The 14,610-nt window shown below is 38.6% G+C and overlaps 1 protein-coding gene across 2 annotated transcripts in view; it reads left to right on the top strand.

Annotated features, from left to right (window-relative positions):
- The first annotated feature begins 1 nt into the window (after window position 1).
- LOC307014200 (apoptosis regulator BAX-like) overlaps window positions 2–14,610 on the top strand; it is a 41,951-nt gene continuing 27,342 nt past the window's right edge. Inside the window, exons 1-5 of one of the 2 annotated variants that reach the window (XM_079642016.1) lie at window positions 2–268; window positions 458–488; window positions 2,332–2,496; window positions 3,441–3,579; window positions 12,451–12,555. In XM_079642016.1, coding sequence (XP_079498142.1) covers window positions 250–268; window positions 458–488; window positions 2,332–2,496; window positions 3,441–3,579; window positions 12,451–12,555 — 459 coding nt within the window. In that variant the 5' untranslated portion in view covers window positions 2–249. Of the gene's footprint in view, window positions 278–457; window positions 489–2,331; window positions 2,497–3,440; window positions 3,580–12,450; window positions 12,556–14,610 lie in introns of both variants that reach the window. The other variant, XM_079642015.1, reaches the window with a different exon arrangement.

The following is a 14,610-nucleotide window of genomic DNA, read 5'->3' as shown; positions in this document are numbered from 1 at the left end:
TCCGGATGTATATATTTTCAGCGCATGGTTCAGCGCTGCCCGCTCAGGGTTTACTTTAAGACGGGACTCCAAGAACTTCCCTTTCGGCTTTTTCTATTAAAGGACCATTGTTGGTATTTCATGTGAACAGTGTTACATTTATTTCAAATACCGTCTCAAGTTTTTGAGGGCGGTTTTATCTGGCAGTAAAGGGAAGAGGCAGAGTTTCTTCAAGAGTTTCTCTCAACTTTAAATCCCGGTCTTTAAGCCATGGCGTGCGAAGTAAACGGTATGTCGGGTAAGTTTCTCATTTTTAATGTACAGCTCGAGTCCAAATGAAGTTGCAGAAGTTAAGAATTGTTATTATTTTTGCCTAATTTTTTTATATCGCCCGCGGCTTTCAAAACACAGTAGCCTACTCGTTTAGACAGGGTATGAGGTCATTTGAAAGTAACTATAGCTGTTTTACCCTCCACAGATGCGAGGATAGGAGAAGCCCTGATCAAAGAGTAAGTTCCTTCACTCATAATAATCATTATAATAAGTTGTATTAGAAAAGGCTTTTAAAATATATTCGAAGGCATTTTACATAATAAAACATGTATTAGCAATAAACAGTAACAATAATAACCGCCCTTGTAAATAGATTTTATTCAACCACAGTTAAAGACTTTTAATGATTCAGTTTACAATAATGTTCAACCAAAAAAACACACATTAAAATCAAAACATTTACCAATAAATAGGGCTGATTGGTTGATTAATCATTATGCTAGTTCTGATTTAATAGATATTTTTTTAAATACAAATGTAAAAGGGTCCATTTCCTGCCACCTGTAAAGACATTTTCTACGATCACGCCCGAATGATCAGCATGCTTAACAATAATGATAACTGGTTTTAGCTCTTTTTGTCTACCAGACTGCCATTTTTATATATTTATTGTTATGCTCATGTGTATATATATATATATATATAAATTAAATATTTGGGAAGATGGGGAAACAGCATTTCAGTCTCTCTGTTTGTAAAACACTCAGAGATATTGATAATTGAGTTGACTTTGACTTGTTGCCCTGACCTGTAACTAGTTACTTCCTCAGCCCAGTATCTAAAGCACAGCGGAAAACACTCTTGAAAACATAAAATGTATGTTCATTTTTTAACTTTCACTTCCCTTATTTTATTCAACTCTGCATGTCACCTTTTTTAATGAACAATATAGCATTTTCTACCTAAATCAGTCGTTTAATTCCTTATCCAAAGCCAGTTTTAGTTTCAGTGCACGTTAACAGATAACGCACTTACAGTAAATCACACTTCTTTGAACTTTGTGATCATGACAGGAGATACGAAATGGAATTGGTGTTACACTGTAACCCTGGCAGGATGCACGTTATGAGCATCTTGGTTTATCTTGATCTATTCTTGCAGCTGAACACACAGTCAGCTGTTAAAAACACACCTCACACATCAACATCAAACTCTTCAACTGTTTTAAAATGTATATTTCTACATTTACATGGACTCATGGTAGAGTGGACGACCTAGTACCACAATGTTTACCCCCCATGTCATTACCTGCTGGCACTATACTTACATCACCACCTGCGGCCAAACTCTCTTAGACTCATCAGCATTATATCTTATTCATATGAATACACCACAGTTATACATTGTAATAAACATATTATATATTGTAGTTCAATGTGCACATTTTTACTCTAACTTGTCATGTTAATATGCATATCTTTATTTTATGTTATCTGTTCATTTTAATTTCTTACTTTAACTTCTTGTGTTTATATACATATGTATATTTAAAAAATAATTCTGATTCTCACTTCAGCTTTACTAATAAAGGCAGAAGTAGAAAACATTTTATTTTATACTTTTTTGTATTTTATATATTTATATGTCTATTAATGAGAAATGTTGCATATATTATTAAGAAAAAGGGCAAATATAATCTATAATAATAATAATAATAATATAATAACAATACATTTCATTTATATAGCACACTTTAAAAACAATGTCATCTCAAGGTGAGAATGACAGAAAATGGTCATAAAATGGTGAGAATTGTTGTCATAGCCTTAACAATGACACAGTGTACAATAAAGTAAAAGGAGCCACACATTTGTACTACTTAGCTTTATTCATTTGTTTCAAATAAACACATACATGAATTCAACACAGACCAGACTGCCTTTTTTCCAGATACAGAGTTAAAACGGGGAAACCAACGTACTTGGGGGCGGGGACTGAGTGGGAACGGGACGCCATCTCAAACCACTGAGTTATCCGGCGGCCCCCCAGTGAGATTTTTAACGTCCTGTTCTCTTCCAGGGTCATAGAGGAGGAGCTGAAGGACATGCCCCCAGAGGAGGTCCCGCCCCTCACTCCGCTCGCTGCCAGAGTAGAGAGTGAGCAGGAGCAGAGGCTGGTGACTCAGCTGGCCAAAATGGTGTGCATCATCGGGGACCGGGTCGCAGGCGACCAGGAGCTCCGAGAGTGAGTCTCAGGGTAGAATACTGACAACGTCCATGGAACTGTGTTTTATATGAATTGGTGCAGGGATGATGTATCTCTTCACGCCGGTTCGGAAGTTAGAACTGTCAGGCGTCCCTCAACAAAAAGCAATGGGATTTCTGCTTTGGTTTTTGGAATATGGCAATACAATTTAATATATGGGTAACACAAGTTTATGATACTTAGATAGATTAGATAGATAAATAGATAGATATATACTTTATTCCTACAAAGTTGGTATATTGCTTTGTCACAGCAGCTTTTTGACGGTCAATCGACAAAAATGTCCAAATAATACAAAAAAATATCAAAATAAAAGTATTTTACACATTATTACACATTATAAAATATACAGAATAAATTAAAAATACTCTCTAATATACCAATCTACTAAACATATAAAACATATACAAATATTGTACTATATACATTAAAGAATTGTGCACAGCTTTGAATTGAAAGTGAAATATATCCTGTGAGACTACATTATGTAAGTGCAAATTGTTCATGATAATAGAAAGGGAGAACCTGAGCAAACTATGGAGCAGTGAGTTCTCTGCTGTCAGAGGTGAGGTGTTATTGTCTGAGGCAAGAATGACTTCCTGTGTCTGTCTTTGTGACAACAGAGCTGGAGCAGACTGTTCACATGTCTTGTTCAGCAGGATAATCTCCACATATTAACACCACACTATGCAATCAGCAGAAGTAAAAAGCTAACAGTAGGCATTAAGATGGTCTTCAAGTCCCCATCACTAAGCTAGAGGTGGCTAATGTTGTTGATGACGTATACTAGTCTCATTTAGTCCCTTCTGTTCTAACAAAGAACACGTTAAAAAAAACAGGAAGTGCTAAAATGCTAACTAATTTCCGAGTTTAGGACTCATTCCTGCACCTGTATAACCCCTCCTCTCTTGTGTCTGTTGCAGTGTTATAGATGGGATCGCTGTTTCCTCCGGCTCTAAGCGAGACAACTTTAAGATGGTGGCAGACAAAGTGTTTGAGCATGGGATCACCTGGGAGAGGATCGCTGTGCTCTTCTACGTCGCCGGCAAGCTGGCTGTGAAGGTGGGTTAGCCTGTTAGTGCCGCACATCAGAGTGTTAATAAATGGTCTTTCGAGCACATATGTACAGATGTAGCACTGAATTTCAGACTCCAGCTTACAGCTTCCTGCCTACGACCTGCCTAAAACCAGTATAGAGGAATGTTAAGCCCTCCCACTATTTTCCAAGAGGGCGTTGCCAGATTTTCAATTTCAGGTTTTAACCAGGAGATGGCGCTTCATTCACAAATACAGAAAGACAAGTTTCATGGACTTTCAGTTGTGTTTTGAAGAGCATTTGAACACATCAATATTTTAGATCAACTAAAGTATATCTAATCTTGTAATTCAATAATATATAGTCTTTATATATTAAATAATCATAATTATAATGTAAATGTTTACATTACACTTCTTTATTTGTTATGCTCATACTTTTACCTTTACAATCGTTTGCTTTAATATGCAGTATATTTTTTGTATATTTTTGTGTTTGCTTCCTCCTGCTCCCTTTCGGACACATACTGTATGATTTATTATTATTATTAATATGAAGATATTATTAAGATAAGATAAGATGTTACTTTATTGATTGAACATTTTAGTTTAGAATGTGCTGTCCCACGGTAATTCAGAAGGCTCACAGGTCACATTCCGACCATTATTTAAAACAATAGGTGCTTTCACACCGTCTACAGTTTGATTTGTATAGAGGGAGCTCTGTCAGTTTTCGAATTACCCATTTGCTTTCGGGGAGCCCTATTTTTCAGAGCACATACTGCTACTAAATATGTCACACGCACGCTCTGTTGACTGGCGCAGCAACGCGGATGCGATCAATTGCTATAAAAACACTCTTCTACTAATACAGACGGTGTCACTATGCCGGCGGATGTGGCCGTTGTTGAAGCCTCTTCAGGCTCCGCATCGGCAGGCCTCTCCCTCGGTGTGGAGCTGTCAAGCTCGACCCTAACGCCGCTTACAGCCGGCCAACTAAAAGTTGTTTTCCGTTCACGTTGTCATTTTTAGACTCCTTCGCTTCTTTGCTTGTGAATCCAAAAGCTGTGACGCTTGGCTGTTTTCGTTTTGCCATATTTTTTATTACAAAGCCAGAGTTAAAAAAATATCAATATGAACATTTCAAAAACCGCGCCGGCATCACCGCCGTAACCATGGCAACGTAAGTAAGAATGCAGCGCCACCACGTACAGATGGCAACACCCAGACATATTCACAAATATAAAACAAATATTCAGAAACTGTAATGAACAATAACTATTATTTATTTCAAGAACTGTTATTTACAGAAACTCAACATTTCTAATCTGTGTGACACAAATATGCACGATTGTTTTGGGCTCCCCCTATTTATCTCAAAGTCAGCCTTCAGGGGAGCTCCCTCCCTCTTCGGGGGAGCCAAGCTCCTCCTAGCTCCCCCCCATTTCGAACAGTGCCTGTGGCTGAATGGCCAGCGATTAGGTGTGGCGCATTTATCTTAGGTGATCAGAGCTAACTGCCTGCCATCAGATTTCATTTAAAAAACAGATCTGATTTTAAGACTATTTCTGCGCTCATAAAGAATGATAAGAATAAGAATAATGCGTATTGAACTGGTTTCATTAATTAGTGAGTTTATTTAAAACTAGAACCGCCAATCGGGTCAATTTGTGTGATGTGTGTTGTGTGTGTGCAATGTAACTTTTTTTCAATAAAATATTAAAGTCTCCCAGTCCGTGACTTTTCCTGAAAGTGTGTTATGTAGCACCCTATGTTGTTAAAAATTGCATTCTAATAGCGGGATTCGACAGGTTTAGGTAGGCCTATACAAAAACCTCTGGCGGTTCTAGTGTTAAGGTAATTAGGTACAGTAGAAGCCCTTTTTTATCAGTAACGAATTTAGCAGTTGAACATAAAAGTCAACTAACTGAGTGTCACTTGCAATGAAAGTGTTGTGTCTAACTGTAAGCTTGTCACTCAGAGTAACCTACAGTTAATTTAGCTGCTGGAGAAGAAAGATCAAGGGGGGAGGGGGGGAGAGAGCTGTGGTTGATGGGCCATTAGTTGTGTAAATACACAGCTGAGAGCTGCCGTTTCATTCAGACTGTTTAAAAAACGGTAACAACGGACTATTTTTCTTAGCGGATGCATGTCAATTTAAATCAATACATACAACTATTTTTTAAATCAATACAACTATTTTTTAAATCAATACAACTATTTTTTAAATCAATAAAAACACTTTCTAAATCCATAAAAGCATTTAAATTAATATTGGGAGTCATGTCGTTACTTTGTTGAGAATGTGGCCGTGTAATAAGCGGGATAATTTGGAGCGACTTGTTCCTTATGGGGAAAATAACACCCTTCATGTGTGTGTAGAGGTGTGTGTGGTTAAAACACTTTCATGAAGTGAAGGAATTTCCTTCTATAAAACAGCTGTGGGCAGCAGTGAGTGTCACGGACATGAATTCATAGATCAAGGCAGACTGGTGCACACACTCTCCTGTCCTGCCAGGCGACACGCCCGTTCTAAGCCGTGTCCCTCACTCCTCACATCCCAAGCATCCCCACAAGTGTATTATGTTGTTACATCGTTTCAGATGTTATGTTTCAGTTGTGCTCTGTCTATGTTCAGTGATGCAAACTTGTCACCTTTCGGCGAAATTCGCCGCTTTGAATCCAAAATAAGTCGTTTGTGTGATGCATGTAGATCTGCAATACAAATATTTTTGGGGTATGGGGGGGTCTGGGACCCGGAGTAATCTGCGGCCGTGAGCTGTTATGTGCCATCATGACACGCATGGTGTTCTTTTTTTATATATTATAATGAAGTACGAGCTGTGTGCTCGAGTCTTCCTGCCTGTCGGCTCTGCTCATGGATGTATAATAAGGCTCTGCTGCTCCGAGATGATGGTCTAGCTTCAGCAGCTACATTACCTACGGGTGCGTTCGTTAATATTAACTGCGCGTCCGGAGTCACTGTGGCACAGACTGGACCGCTGGTGAACAGCTGTTAGAACGGGCCGTTCAGGTGTCAGAGCAGAGCTCCCTGTCGGAGCGGCAGAGCGTGATGTGAACTGAAACGTTTTTCTGTGGCAATATTATTTAAGGAATCGTTGAGCTAGCTAGCTAGCATATATTGTCACTATCTGCTAACGTTAGCTTTAGCCTTCTATTTCTAATACATTTTTTCATAGGCTATAAACCGAGGTGGTATAAGTATATATATATTGTACTTGAGTAAAAGTAGAAGTACTCAGATCTTGTACTTGAGTAAAAGTAGAAGTACTCAAATCTTGTACTTGAGTAAAAGTAGTAGTACTCAGATCTTGTATTTGAGTAAAAGTAGTAGTACTCAGATCTTGTACTTGAGTAAAAGTAGAAGTACACAGATCTTGTACTTGAGTAAAAGTAGAAGTACTCAAATCTTGTACTTGAGTAAAAGTAGAAGCACACAGATCTTGTACTTGAGTAAAAGTAGTCGTACTCAGATCTTGTACTTGAGTAAAAGTAGAAGTACTCAAATCTTGTACTTGAGTAAAAGTAGAAGCACACAGATCTTGTACTTGAGTAAAAGTAGAAGTACTCAGATCTTGTACTTGAGTAAAAGTAGAAGTACCAGAGTGTAGGAATACTCTGTTACAGTAAAAGTCCTGCATTCAAAATGTTCCTCAAGTGAAAGTAGAAAAGTATTCTCATCAAAATATAGTGAAAGTAGCGACAGTAAAAGTAGTCATTGTGCAGATTGGTCCATTTCAGAATAATAGATATGATATGTTTTATAATGATTGATCATGAAAGTGTTCTCAAAGCTGGTAAAGGTGCAGCTACTTTGAATGACTTTGTATACTGCAGGGTAGCTTGTGGATTTACTCCAGGTGGAACTAAAGTCTGATTTAACACTTGATTACATTTCACATCATTCATCCACATCTGTAAAGTAACTAAAGGTATTAAATACATGTAGTGGAGTAGAAGTACACCATGTACCTCTGAACTGTAGTGGGGTAGAAGAACAAAGTAGCAAAACATTGAAATACTTAAATAAAGTACAAGTATCTAAAAATTGTGCCCATGTACAGTACTTGTTGAGTTTATGAACTTAGTTACTTTACACCATGTGGCTATAAAGATAAAAAGACTTAAGCCTTGCACAGAGGCATGAAAATACATTTTCAAAATGCTCAACAGTGCTACCAAAATTATAAACTGACTGCTAAATTAAAATAAATGCTTTTATATATTTCTATTAGATGTGACTCTTTGGCGTTTCTGTTATTATTAACACTGCTGCTTTAGTTGTTCTGACTGCTAAAATCCTCTGTCATTCCGTGGGGTGGGGGAGCCGGGGGCTCGGATCCTTGTCACCTTTTTCATACCTGATGAGTTTGCATCCCTGTATGTTAAAAAGCCTCAGTCACCTTAATTCATGTAATAAAAACATCTCAGGTCAGTAACACTCAAAGCTAAATGTGCAATACCATGTTCAGCTATGTTACTATTTATAATGTTATTGTTGTTAGATCAGAAGATGTACATATTGGAATGATTTCTTAACTTACAGTAGGCTATTTTTTACAATGTGTGTTGGAAGGATTTATTAAATTACAATGAATATTGTCATTGTTGAAGGCTTTTAGAGAAGGGTGAACTATAAGCCTGAATTACATAACATTTTATACTTAAAAACATAAAACACCAGCTTTTATGGTGTTGTTACGTCACTAACTGTAAGCTTGTCACATACAGTCTATGGTCACTCAGAGTAACCTACTGTTAATTTAGCTGCTGGAGAAGAAAGATCAGGTGGGGAGGGGGGGAGAGAGCTGTGGTTGATGGGCCATTAGTTGTGTAAATACACAGCTGAGAGCTGCTGTTTCATTCAGACTGTTTAAAAAACGGTAACAACGGACAATTTTTCTTAGCGGATGCATGTCAATTTAAATCAATCCATACAACTATTTTTTAAATCAATAAAAACATTTTCTAAATCGATAAAAGCATTTCAATTAATATTGGGAGTCATGTCGTTACTTTGTTGAGAATGTGGCCATGTAATAAGCCGGATAATTTGCAGCGACTTGTTCCTTATGGGGAAAATAACACCCTTCATCCAGATGAGGATCCCTCCCCTACACTTTGGGATCCTGATCGACCGACGAGGCTCCATTAAAATATACATATTTTTCGTGAATTACTGAGTTTAGGCACGTTCATAACGTTTTATTGAAGTTGAATACAGTATATTCATATGTGTCAGTGATTTCATGTCAATTCGGCGAACATAAACATAAATGATCGTGGTGAAGATGATGATTAAATTAGGATTAAAAATCGAGAGCCGGGCTGCATTTCCTCCCGTTCGTTTTTTTCGAATAACAAAATTATTTTGTTAAATAACAACATGTTGATGTTTTGTAAATGATTACATGTCTCTTATTTAGCACAGTAGTATGATATCCGTGACATATGGATCTTAACAAAGTTCCGCTGTACATCCAGCGTACTGTATCTGACTTTATTTCAGATGAGCTCCAGTGTGGAAACCGACTGCACCCCCTGGTGGATCAATGATCCATTGCAGCTGGCTTCATTATAATTACATTTATCTATCACGGGGGCGGTCTCAAGTCAAGCTGGAGGTTTTCCCTTGAGCAAGGGCAGATCACGTACCAATCACGGCCCTCGCGTTTCAAACTGTCTGAAATGAATCGCTACATCTGTATGCACCACATATACCAAAGAAAAATCCTTGTATGTGTTCCTCGTATGTGTAAACCTAATTGGTAATGAAACCGATTCTGATCACCTCTTGAGTGATTTGTTATCAGAGGAGGCTTTCAGTACCAAAGCTTACTACCAGAGTATTTTAGGTTCTCACTTTCTATGCACTAAAGGATTTTTCTACTTGACACCCTGTGTTTAGAGGGAACAGGTATTAGCTTAGCTTGAAGTGACTATCCACCAAAAACCTAGCTCTGCTGTACTATTTAGCCTTTTAACTACCTTTCTCTAAAATAAGTGAAATTGTGTTGACTCTACTTTTTAAAATATATTATTTGCGTTTTTGTATATGTTTAATAGGATGAGGATAGTTATTCTTGATCAATAGAGTTCTGTAGGACAGTGGTTCTCCACTGGTCAGGCCTCGGGACCCTGCACTTTTTCCTTTGTCAATAGATCGCGACCCAACATTTTGAACGACTCAAATCTATTCAACAAAAAATTGTGCTGTAATATATACGCTTTTCAGCATACAATATTAATGAAAGTGAAGTACCGTGCTTATATCCCTTATATCCCTTCACATAACTAAATAATGCTTTTAAATAAGGTTCAAGATTTTTAGAAATACTAACATATAAACTATGCATTCTGATACACTCTGAGAATAAATAAATACATCTATTACTACCTGACATATTAAGAATATTTTCTGCCATTGTTTGTTTGTCACTTAGTTCTGAAGCTGAATTTACTGCTCCACACATAGAGAAGAGCAAAGAGGAGATAGTCTGTGTGAATTACTTTAAATTGTGGGTAAGGGTAGATAGTGACCTGTCATATATCAAACCGGGGGTCATGTTTCGTTATGTGTTCATTTATCAGAAGTTGTACCCATGGATGTATAAAGAAGAGTTCTACCACAAAGTTATTCTCTGGGGACTTCCGGCCACAATCTTCGTTCTGATTGGCCAGAAGACTCGAAAAATCATTAGCAAAGATGTTTTATTGAGAAGATGATCACTACGTGACAGAAGTTTTCAAAACCGTTTATGGTCTCCGGTACTTCCAGTCCAATGCCTACTGCATGCACAGCGTTAGAAAATCGGGCCTTCAAAATAAAAGTTTGACTTTTTTCAAAAAAAGAAAAACAATTTAAAAAAAAAAAGGTTTTTCTTCACTCACACATCTGCGACCCAGTCGAAACGGGTGACCCACCAGTTGAGAAATACTGCTGTAGGGATCACATAGTTTTATTAGAAGGTTCTCTTGTTCCCTCTGCAAAATAAATTGAGGTAAACAAGCATTTATGATATTTACAATTCTTTTTCAGCAAAATGATGCTCAAAAATAAAAGCAAATGTTGTGAATGTTGCGTAAATGTAATGTCTAGCAATAAAAAGCTTATGCTAGACTATTAACAAACTACATCCAGTGCCTGACATTAAGGATTTTGGGAGATGGCCCTGTGGGCCATCTAAGCTAATTTACAGATGGCCCTGAGCCCAATAGAGATTGCCCTGAAAAATGCGCGCGGACGAAATGACGCACGAAGGGTTTGGGGGGCCTCCCCCTAGAACATTTAGATTTTTGCAGGTCTTAGATGCTGTCTGGTGCATTCTCTAGACTGAATTATAAGATGAACCACCACAATATTACATTTCAATTGTATTCTTCATTTCACTTGTTTGTGTTTGCTCGCTTGCATGCCCTGCATAGCTATAATAAATACTTAAGTTGTTTTTCAAGACACTTTCCATCTGATGAAGGCAAATGCCTTCCCAGATGTAAAAAAGTAGAAAACATTACATGCAGCTATAACTGCCAAAACAAACATTATTTACGCTATTATGCCCCCTGTTAAAAATGTTTGTAATGTTATCTACTGTAAGTTGGTCGAAGGAATGCCTCCTCATCCAGAAGCTGACCGAGCAGACCCGAGCAGCCGAGTGCATCCGCGAAGCACACACAATGGCGACGTCAGAGTTCCCGTTAGCAAGCAAATCTAAATCTCTTCGGTCAAAATGTCCGGTCAAAAATAATTTCCCTTTAGCGCAATGCCGCTTCAGTTGCGCCACTTATGTGACAGACAAGAAGAGTATGTGACAGACAAGAGTAGTCCATTCTAATGTGTAACACTTAATGTGGAGAAAGAGATGTGCTGTGTGGGTTGATTGTGCGTTGATCTGTTGGTAATGCCTCGGGGTTCCGGTAGGCATGTAAACAAATGCATAATGCTGCGCTATACTTTGTGGCCTCACCCAGTTGCATAGCGACACTTATTGTATAGGTCACGGTTTCTTTTAATAAGCAGGTAGTCATATCATTAGCTAGAACTAGCTGGATCTGATCGATCTGGACATAAACGCGAGTGAAGTCTAATCTGATGGGAGAGAGAGATCAGCTGCTGCTGACGAGTCGACACGCAGCTCTGCATGATCACATGCAGCGGTGAGCGGACAAAACACACACTTCAGGTTAGAATATCACACGTAGCTATTTTAATCACCTCTCAAACTACCTTAACTAGTTATAGATATGTTTAGTTTTACTGTCGGGTCACTCATTACTGGATCCGCGAGCTGCATGATACTGGTATAATAGATTGCCCGATCGGGCAACCAGCGGGTGAGGCTTCATTGCCCGAGCTAAATACTAGATGGCCCCGGGCCATCGGGCAGCCCTTAATGTCGAGCCCTGTACATCACACTCCCATGACTTGACATTAACATCACTAAGCTAAAGGTGGCTAATGTTAGGTTTGATGATGATAAAAACATCACACATTATTTTGTTCAGCAGTCTCAATTAGCTACTTGTTGTTAACCACCATTCTTTAGAGACATAAAAGCTTCTAAATGTATGAGTGGGATATTTACTGACAAATGTACGTCGTAGAACAAAACATTTGACTTGCGATAACCGAAAACCCATCGGCTTCCACACGAGGGAACTGGAATTGCAAACATCTAGAATTATTTCAAGGTTTAATTTAGAGACTTTGCAAGTTTGTTTGTGATGGTAGCATTAGGTTTAGATTAGCATGATATTAGCTAGCATGCTAAGCTTACCATCGATGGTTATCAATGATCCAGCAATGTCATTCAAATAAACCACAGTTTGGCAGCCGCTTCACCTTGTGTATGTACTTTATCTGTGTGTGTGCATCAGATGGTGGAGGCTCACCTCCCAGAGTCAGTGATGGAGATCCTGAGATGGACTGTGGATTTCTTCAAAAATAATCTACTAGCCTGGATTCGGGATCAAGGAGGATGGGTATGTCAGAACTTCATTTCTTCCTTATTTCTTTTAACTTTTTGAGGATTTTCCCTTTCCTGTACAGGGGTAGACATTAAGGGTAAAATGCCACTGGCCCTCCGGGTCGGTGGAATTGTATTATCACTGGCCCCACCATTGTAAATACTGTCCCGGAGCATTCGTCCAAAATAAATCGACTTATAATGAAGAAAATTAACACATTTGTTGCCATAGTAATGTATGCACTAACTACATTACTACTTGTACTACAACATTTTAATCATCAGTTCTTCCTCATTTTCCTCAATTGTTCATATTTGGTTTATTAAAATAAAGATATTGTGGTCATTGTTAAAAAATGTCTGCTATTATTATGAGTATTATTATTTGTATAATGCACTTTCTGCCTTCCTGTCATTAGAAGTTGGAAATCTAATGGCTATGTAATAGATTAGATTAGAACCTTCATTATCCTAAACTGCTGGGACATTTCCCTATAGCCAATACCTTTATATTTTCTACTCTTCACTTACTTGTCAGCATAGGTCGACATTGATGTACAGAGCCGACAGAAGACCTTGTTTATATTGGCATCATATTGAGAGGTGCAGTGACGCGTCATTTAACCAGGAAGTAAGCTGCTGGTTCCCTCGACAAAAAGCAATGGGATTTCTCCACAGGGTTTTGGTAAATAGCTGGAAATAAGATCTGTGGAAAACAAACCTGTTTGATAAATGCACGTTTTGTTCAGCCGGATAATCTCCACATGTCTACCCTACTTTTATAATTTTCGAATCATAAATCTAATCGATAGATTATAAAAGGGTTTTAGGACGCGTCACTGCACTAGAAGCCAACTCCATCGATCAATCTGGCTGAAACTTTCTCTCCCTCTTCTTCTCATGCTCCCTGTCACTCTCCTTTAACTCCTCCGGTGACTTTCTTTTATTTGAAGATAGTTTTTTGCCCGGCTACCGCTGGTATAAAAACATTTTGGCGAATGGTTAGGTGGCGCGATAGTCTGTAGTGAAGGAGCGCGCTCCCGCTCACGGGAGCCTGCTCGCGCTGCGCTCCCGCTCACGGGAGCCTGCTCGCGCTGCGCTCCCGCTCACGGGAGCCTGCTCGCGCTGCGCTCCGCAGCAAACAGCTGTTTGCTTTTCACCCAACAACGACAACCGACTCACGAAACGCTATGTTGTAGCGTTGATAAACGAAACAATTTAACTAAATTGCTAGTCAAAATACCAATACCACAGGACCATTTTTAAAAAAAAGCAATATATTTAGTGGCCCGAGCGGGCAAGTGTAATTTACGTTATGCTGGCCCGGGGTGTCTAAATAGTGCTTCCGGGCCAGCGGGCCATTTATAATGTTGAGCGCTGCTGTAGTGTGTTCAGTGGTGGTTCTAAAACAGGGGTGGGGAACCTTTTTCCTCTCAAGGGCCATTTCAATTTTTTAAACATCCTCCGAGGGCCGTACAAATTATTGACCTCTGCTTAAAAATACTAAAATCACAGCCCATTCATTTCGCCTTTCTTTCATGCTGTGCAAAGAAACAGCAAACTCTGAATCCAGATATCTCACCATGACCCGTGCATGCATGCACGTGCACGGTTGTGGCATGACCACCAAAACAGAAAGATATGGACACAAGATGTGTGCAAATGCATTTAGTATCCTATCCATGTGAACATGATTTAAGTGGGGGGGGGACCGAACCTCCTCTAGGGGTGGTCCATCCTTCCCCGGGAAGATTTTTTTTTTAAATGTTGAAGTTAAAAGCATCAATCTGGTGCACTTTGAGAGCAACATGAAGAGATCTATGGATACATCTCTCAACACCCATATGAAACAGAACTGTAAGCAGATTTCTTTTTCTTTATGGATATTTTACAAATCACTCCCCTTTCAAACTGTATTCTTGTTTATTAATAACAACTTTTTTTACTGTCATATAGTATTTTATACCTGTTTACTTTATTCTCTTATTTTTTTATAACTATAATGATCATATAAAGATGTGCCTTTACCTCACTGGTTGGAGAAAAAGCTTCTTATATTCGTTAGCATAGC

This window comes from Notothenia rossii (assembly GCF_949606895.1).
Source record: "Notothenia rossii genome assembly, chromosome: 8".
Taxonomy (NCBI): domain Eukaryota; kingdom Metazoa; phylum Chordata; class Actinopteri; order Perciformes; family Nototheniidae; genus Notothenia; species Notothenia rossii.
Note: the sequence above shows the minus strand (reverse complement) of the source record. Positions and strands in the feature narration are given on the sequence as shown.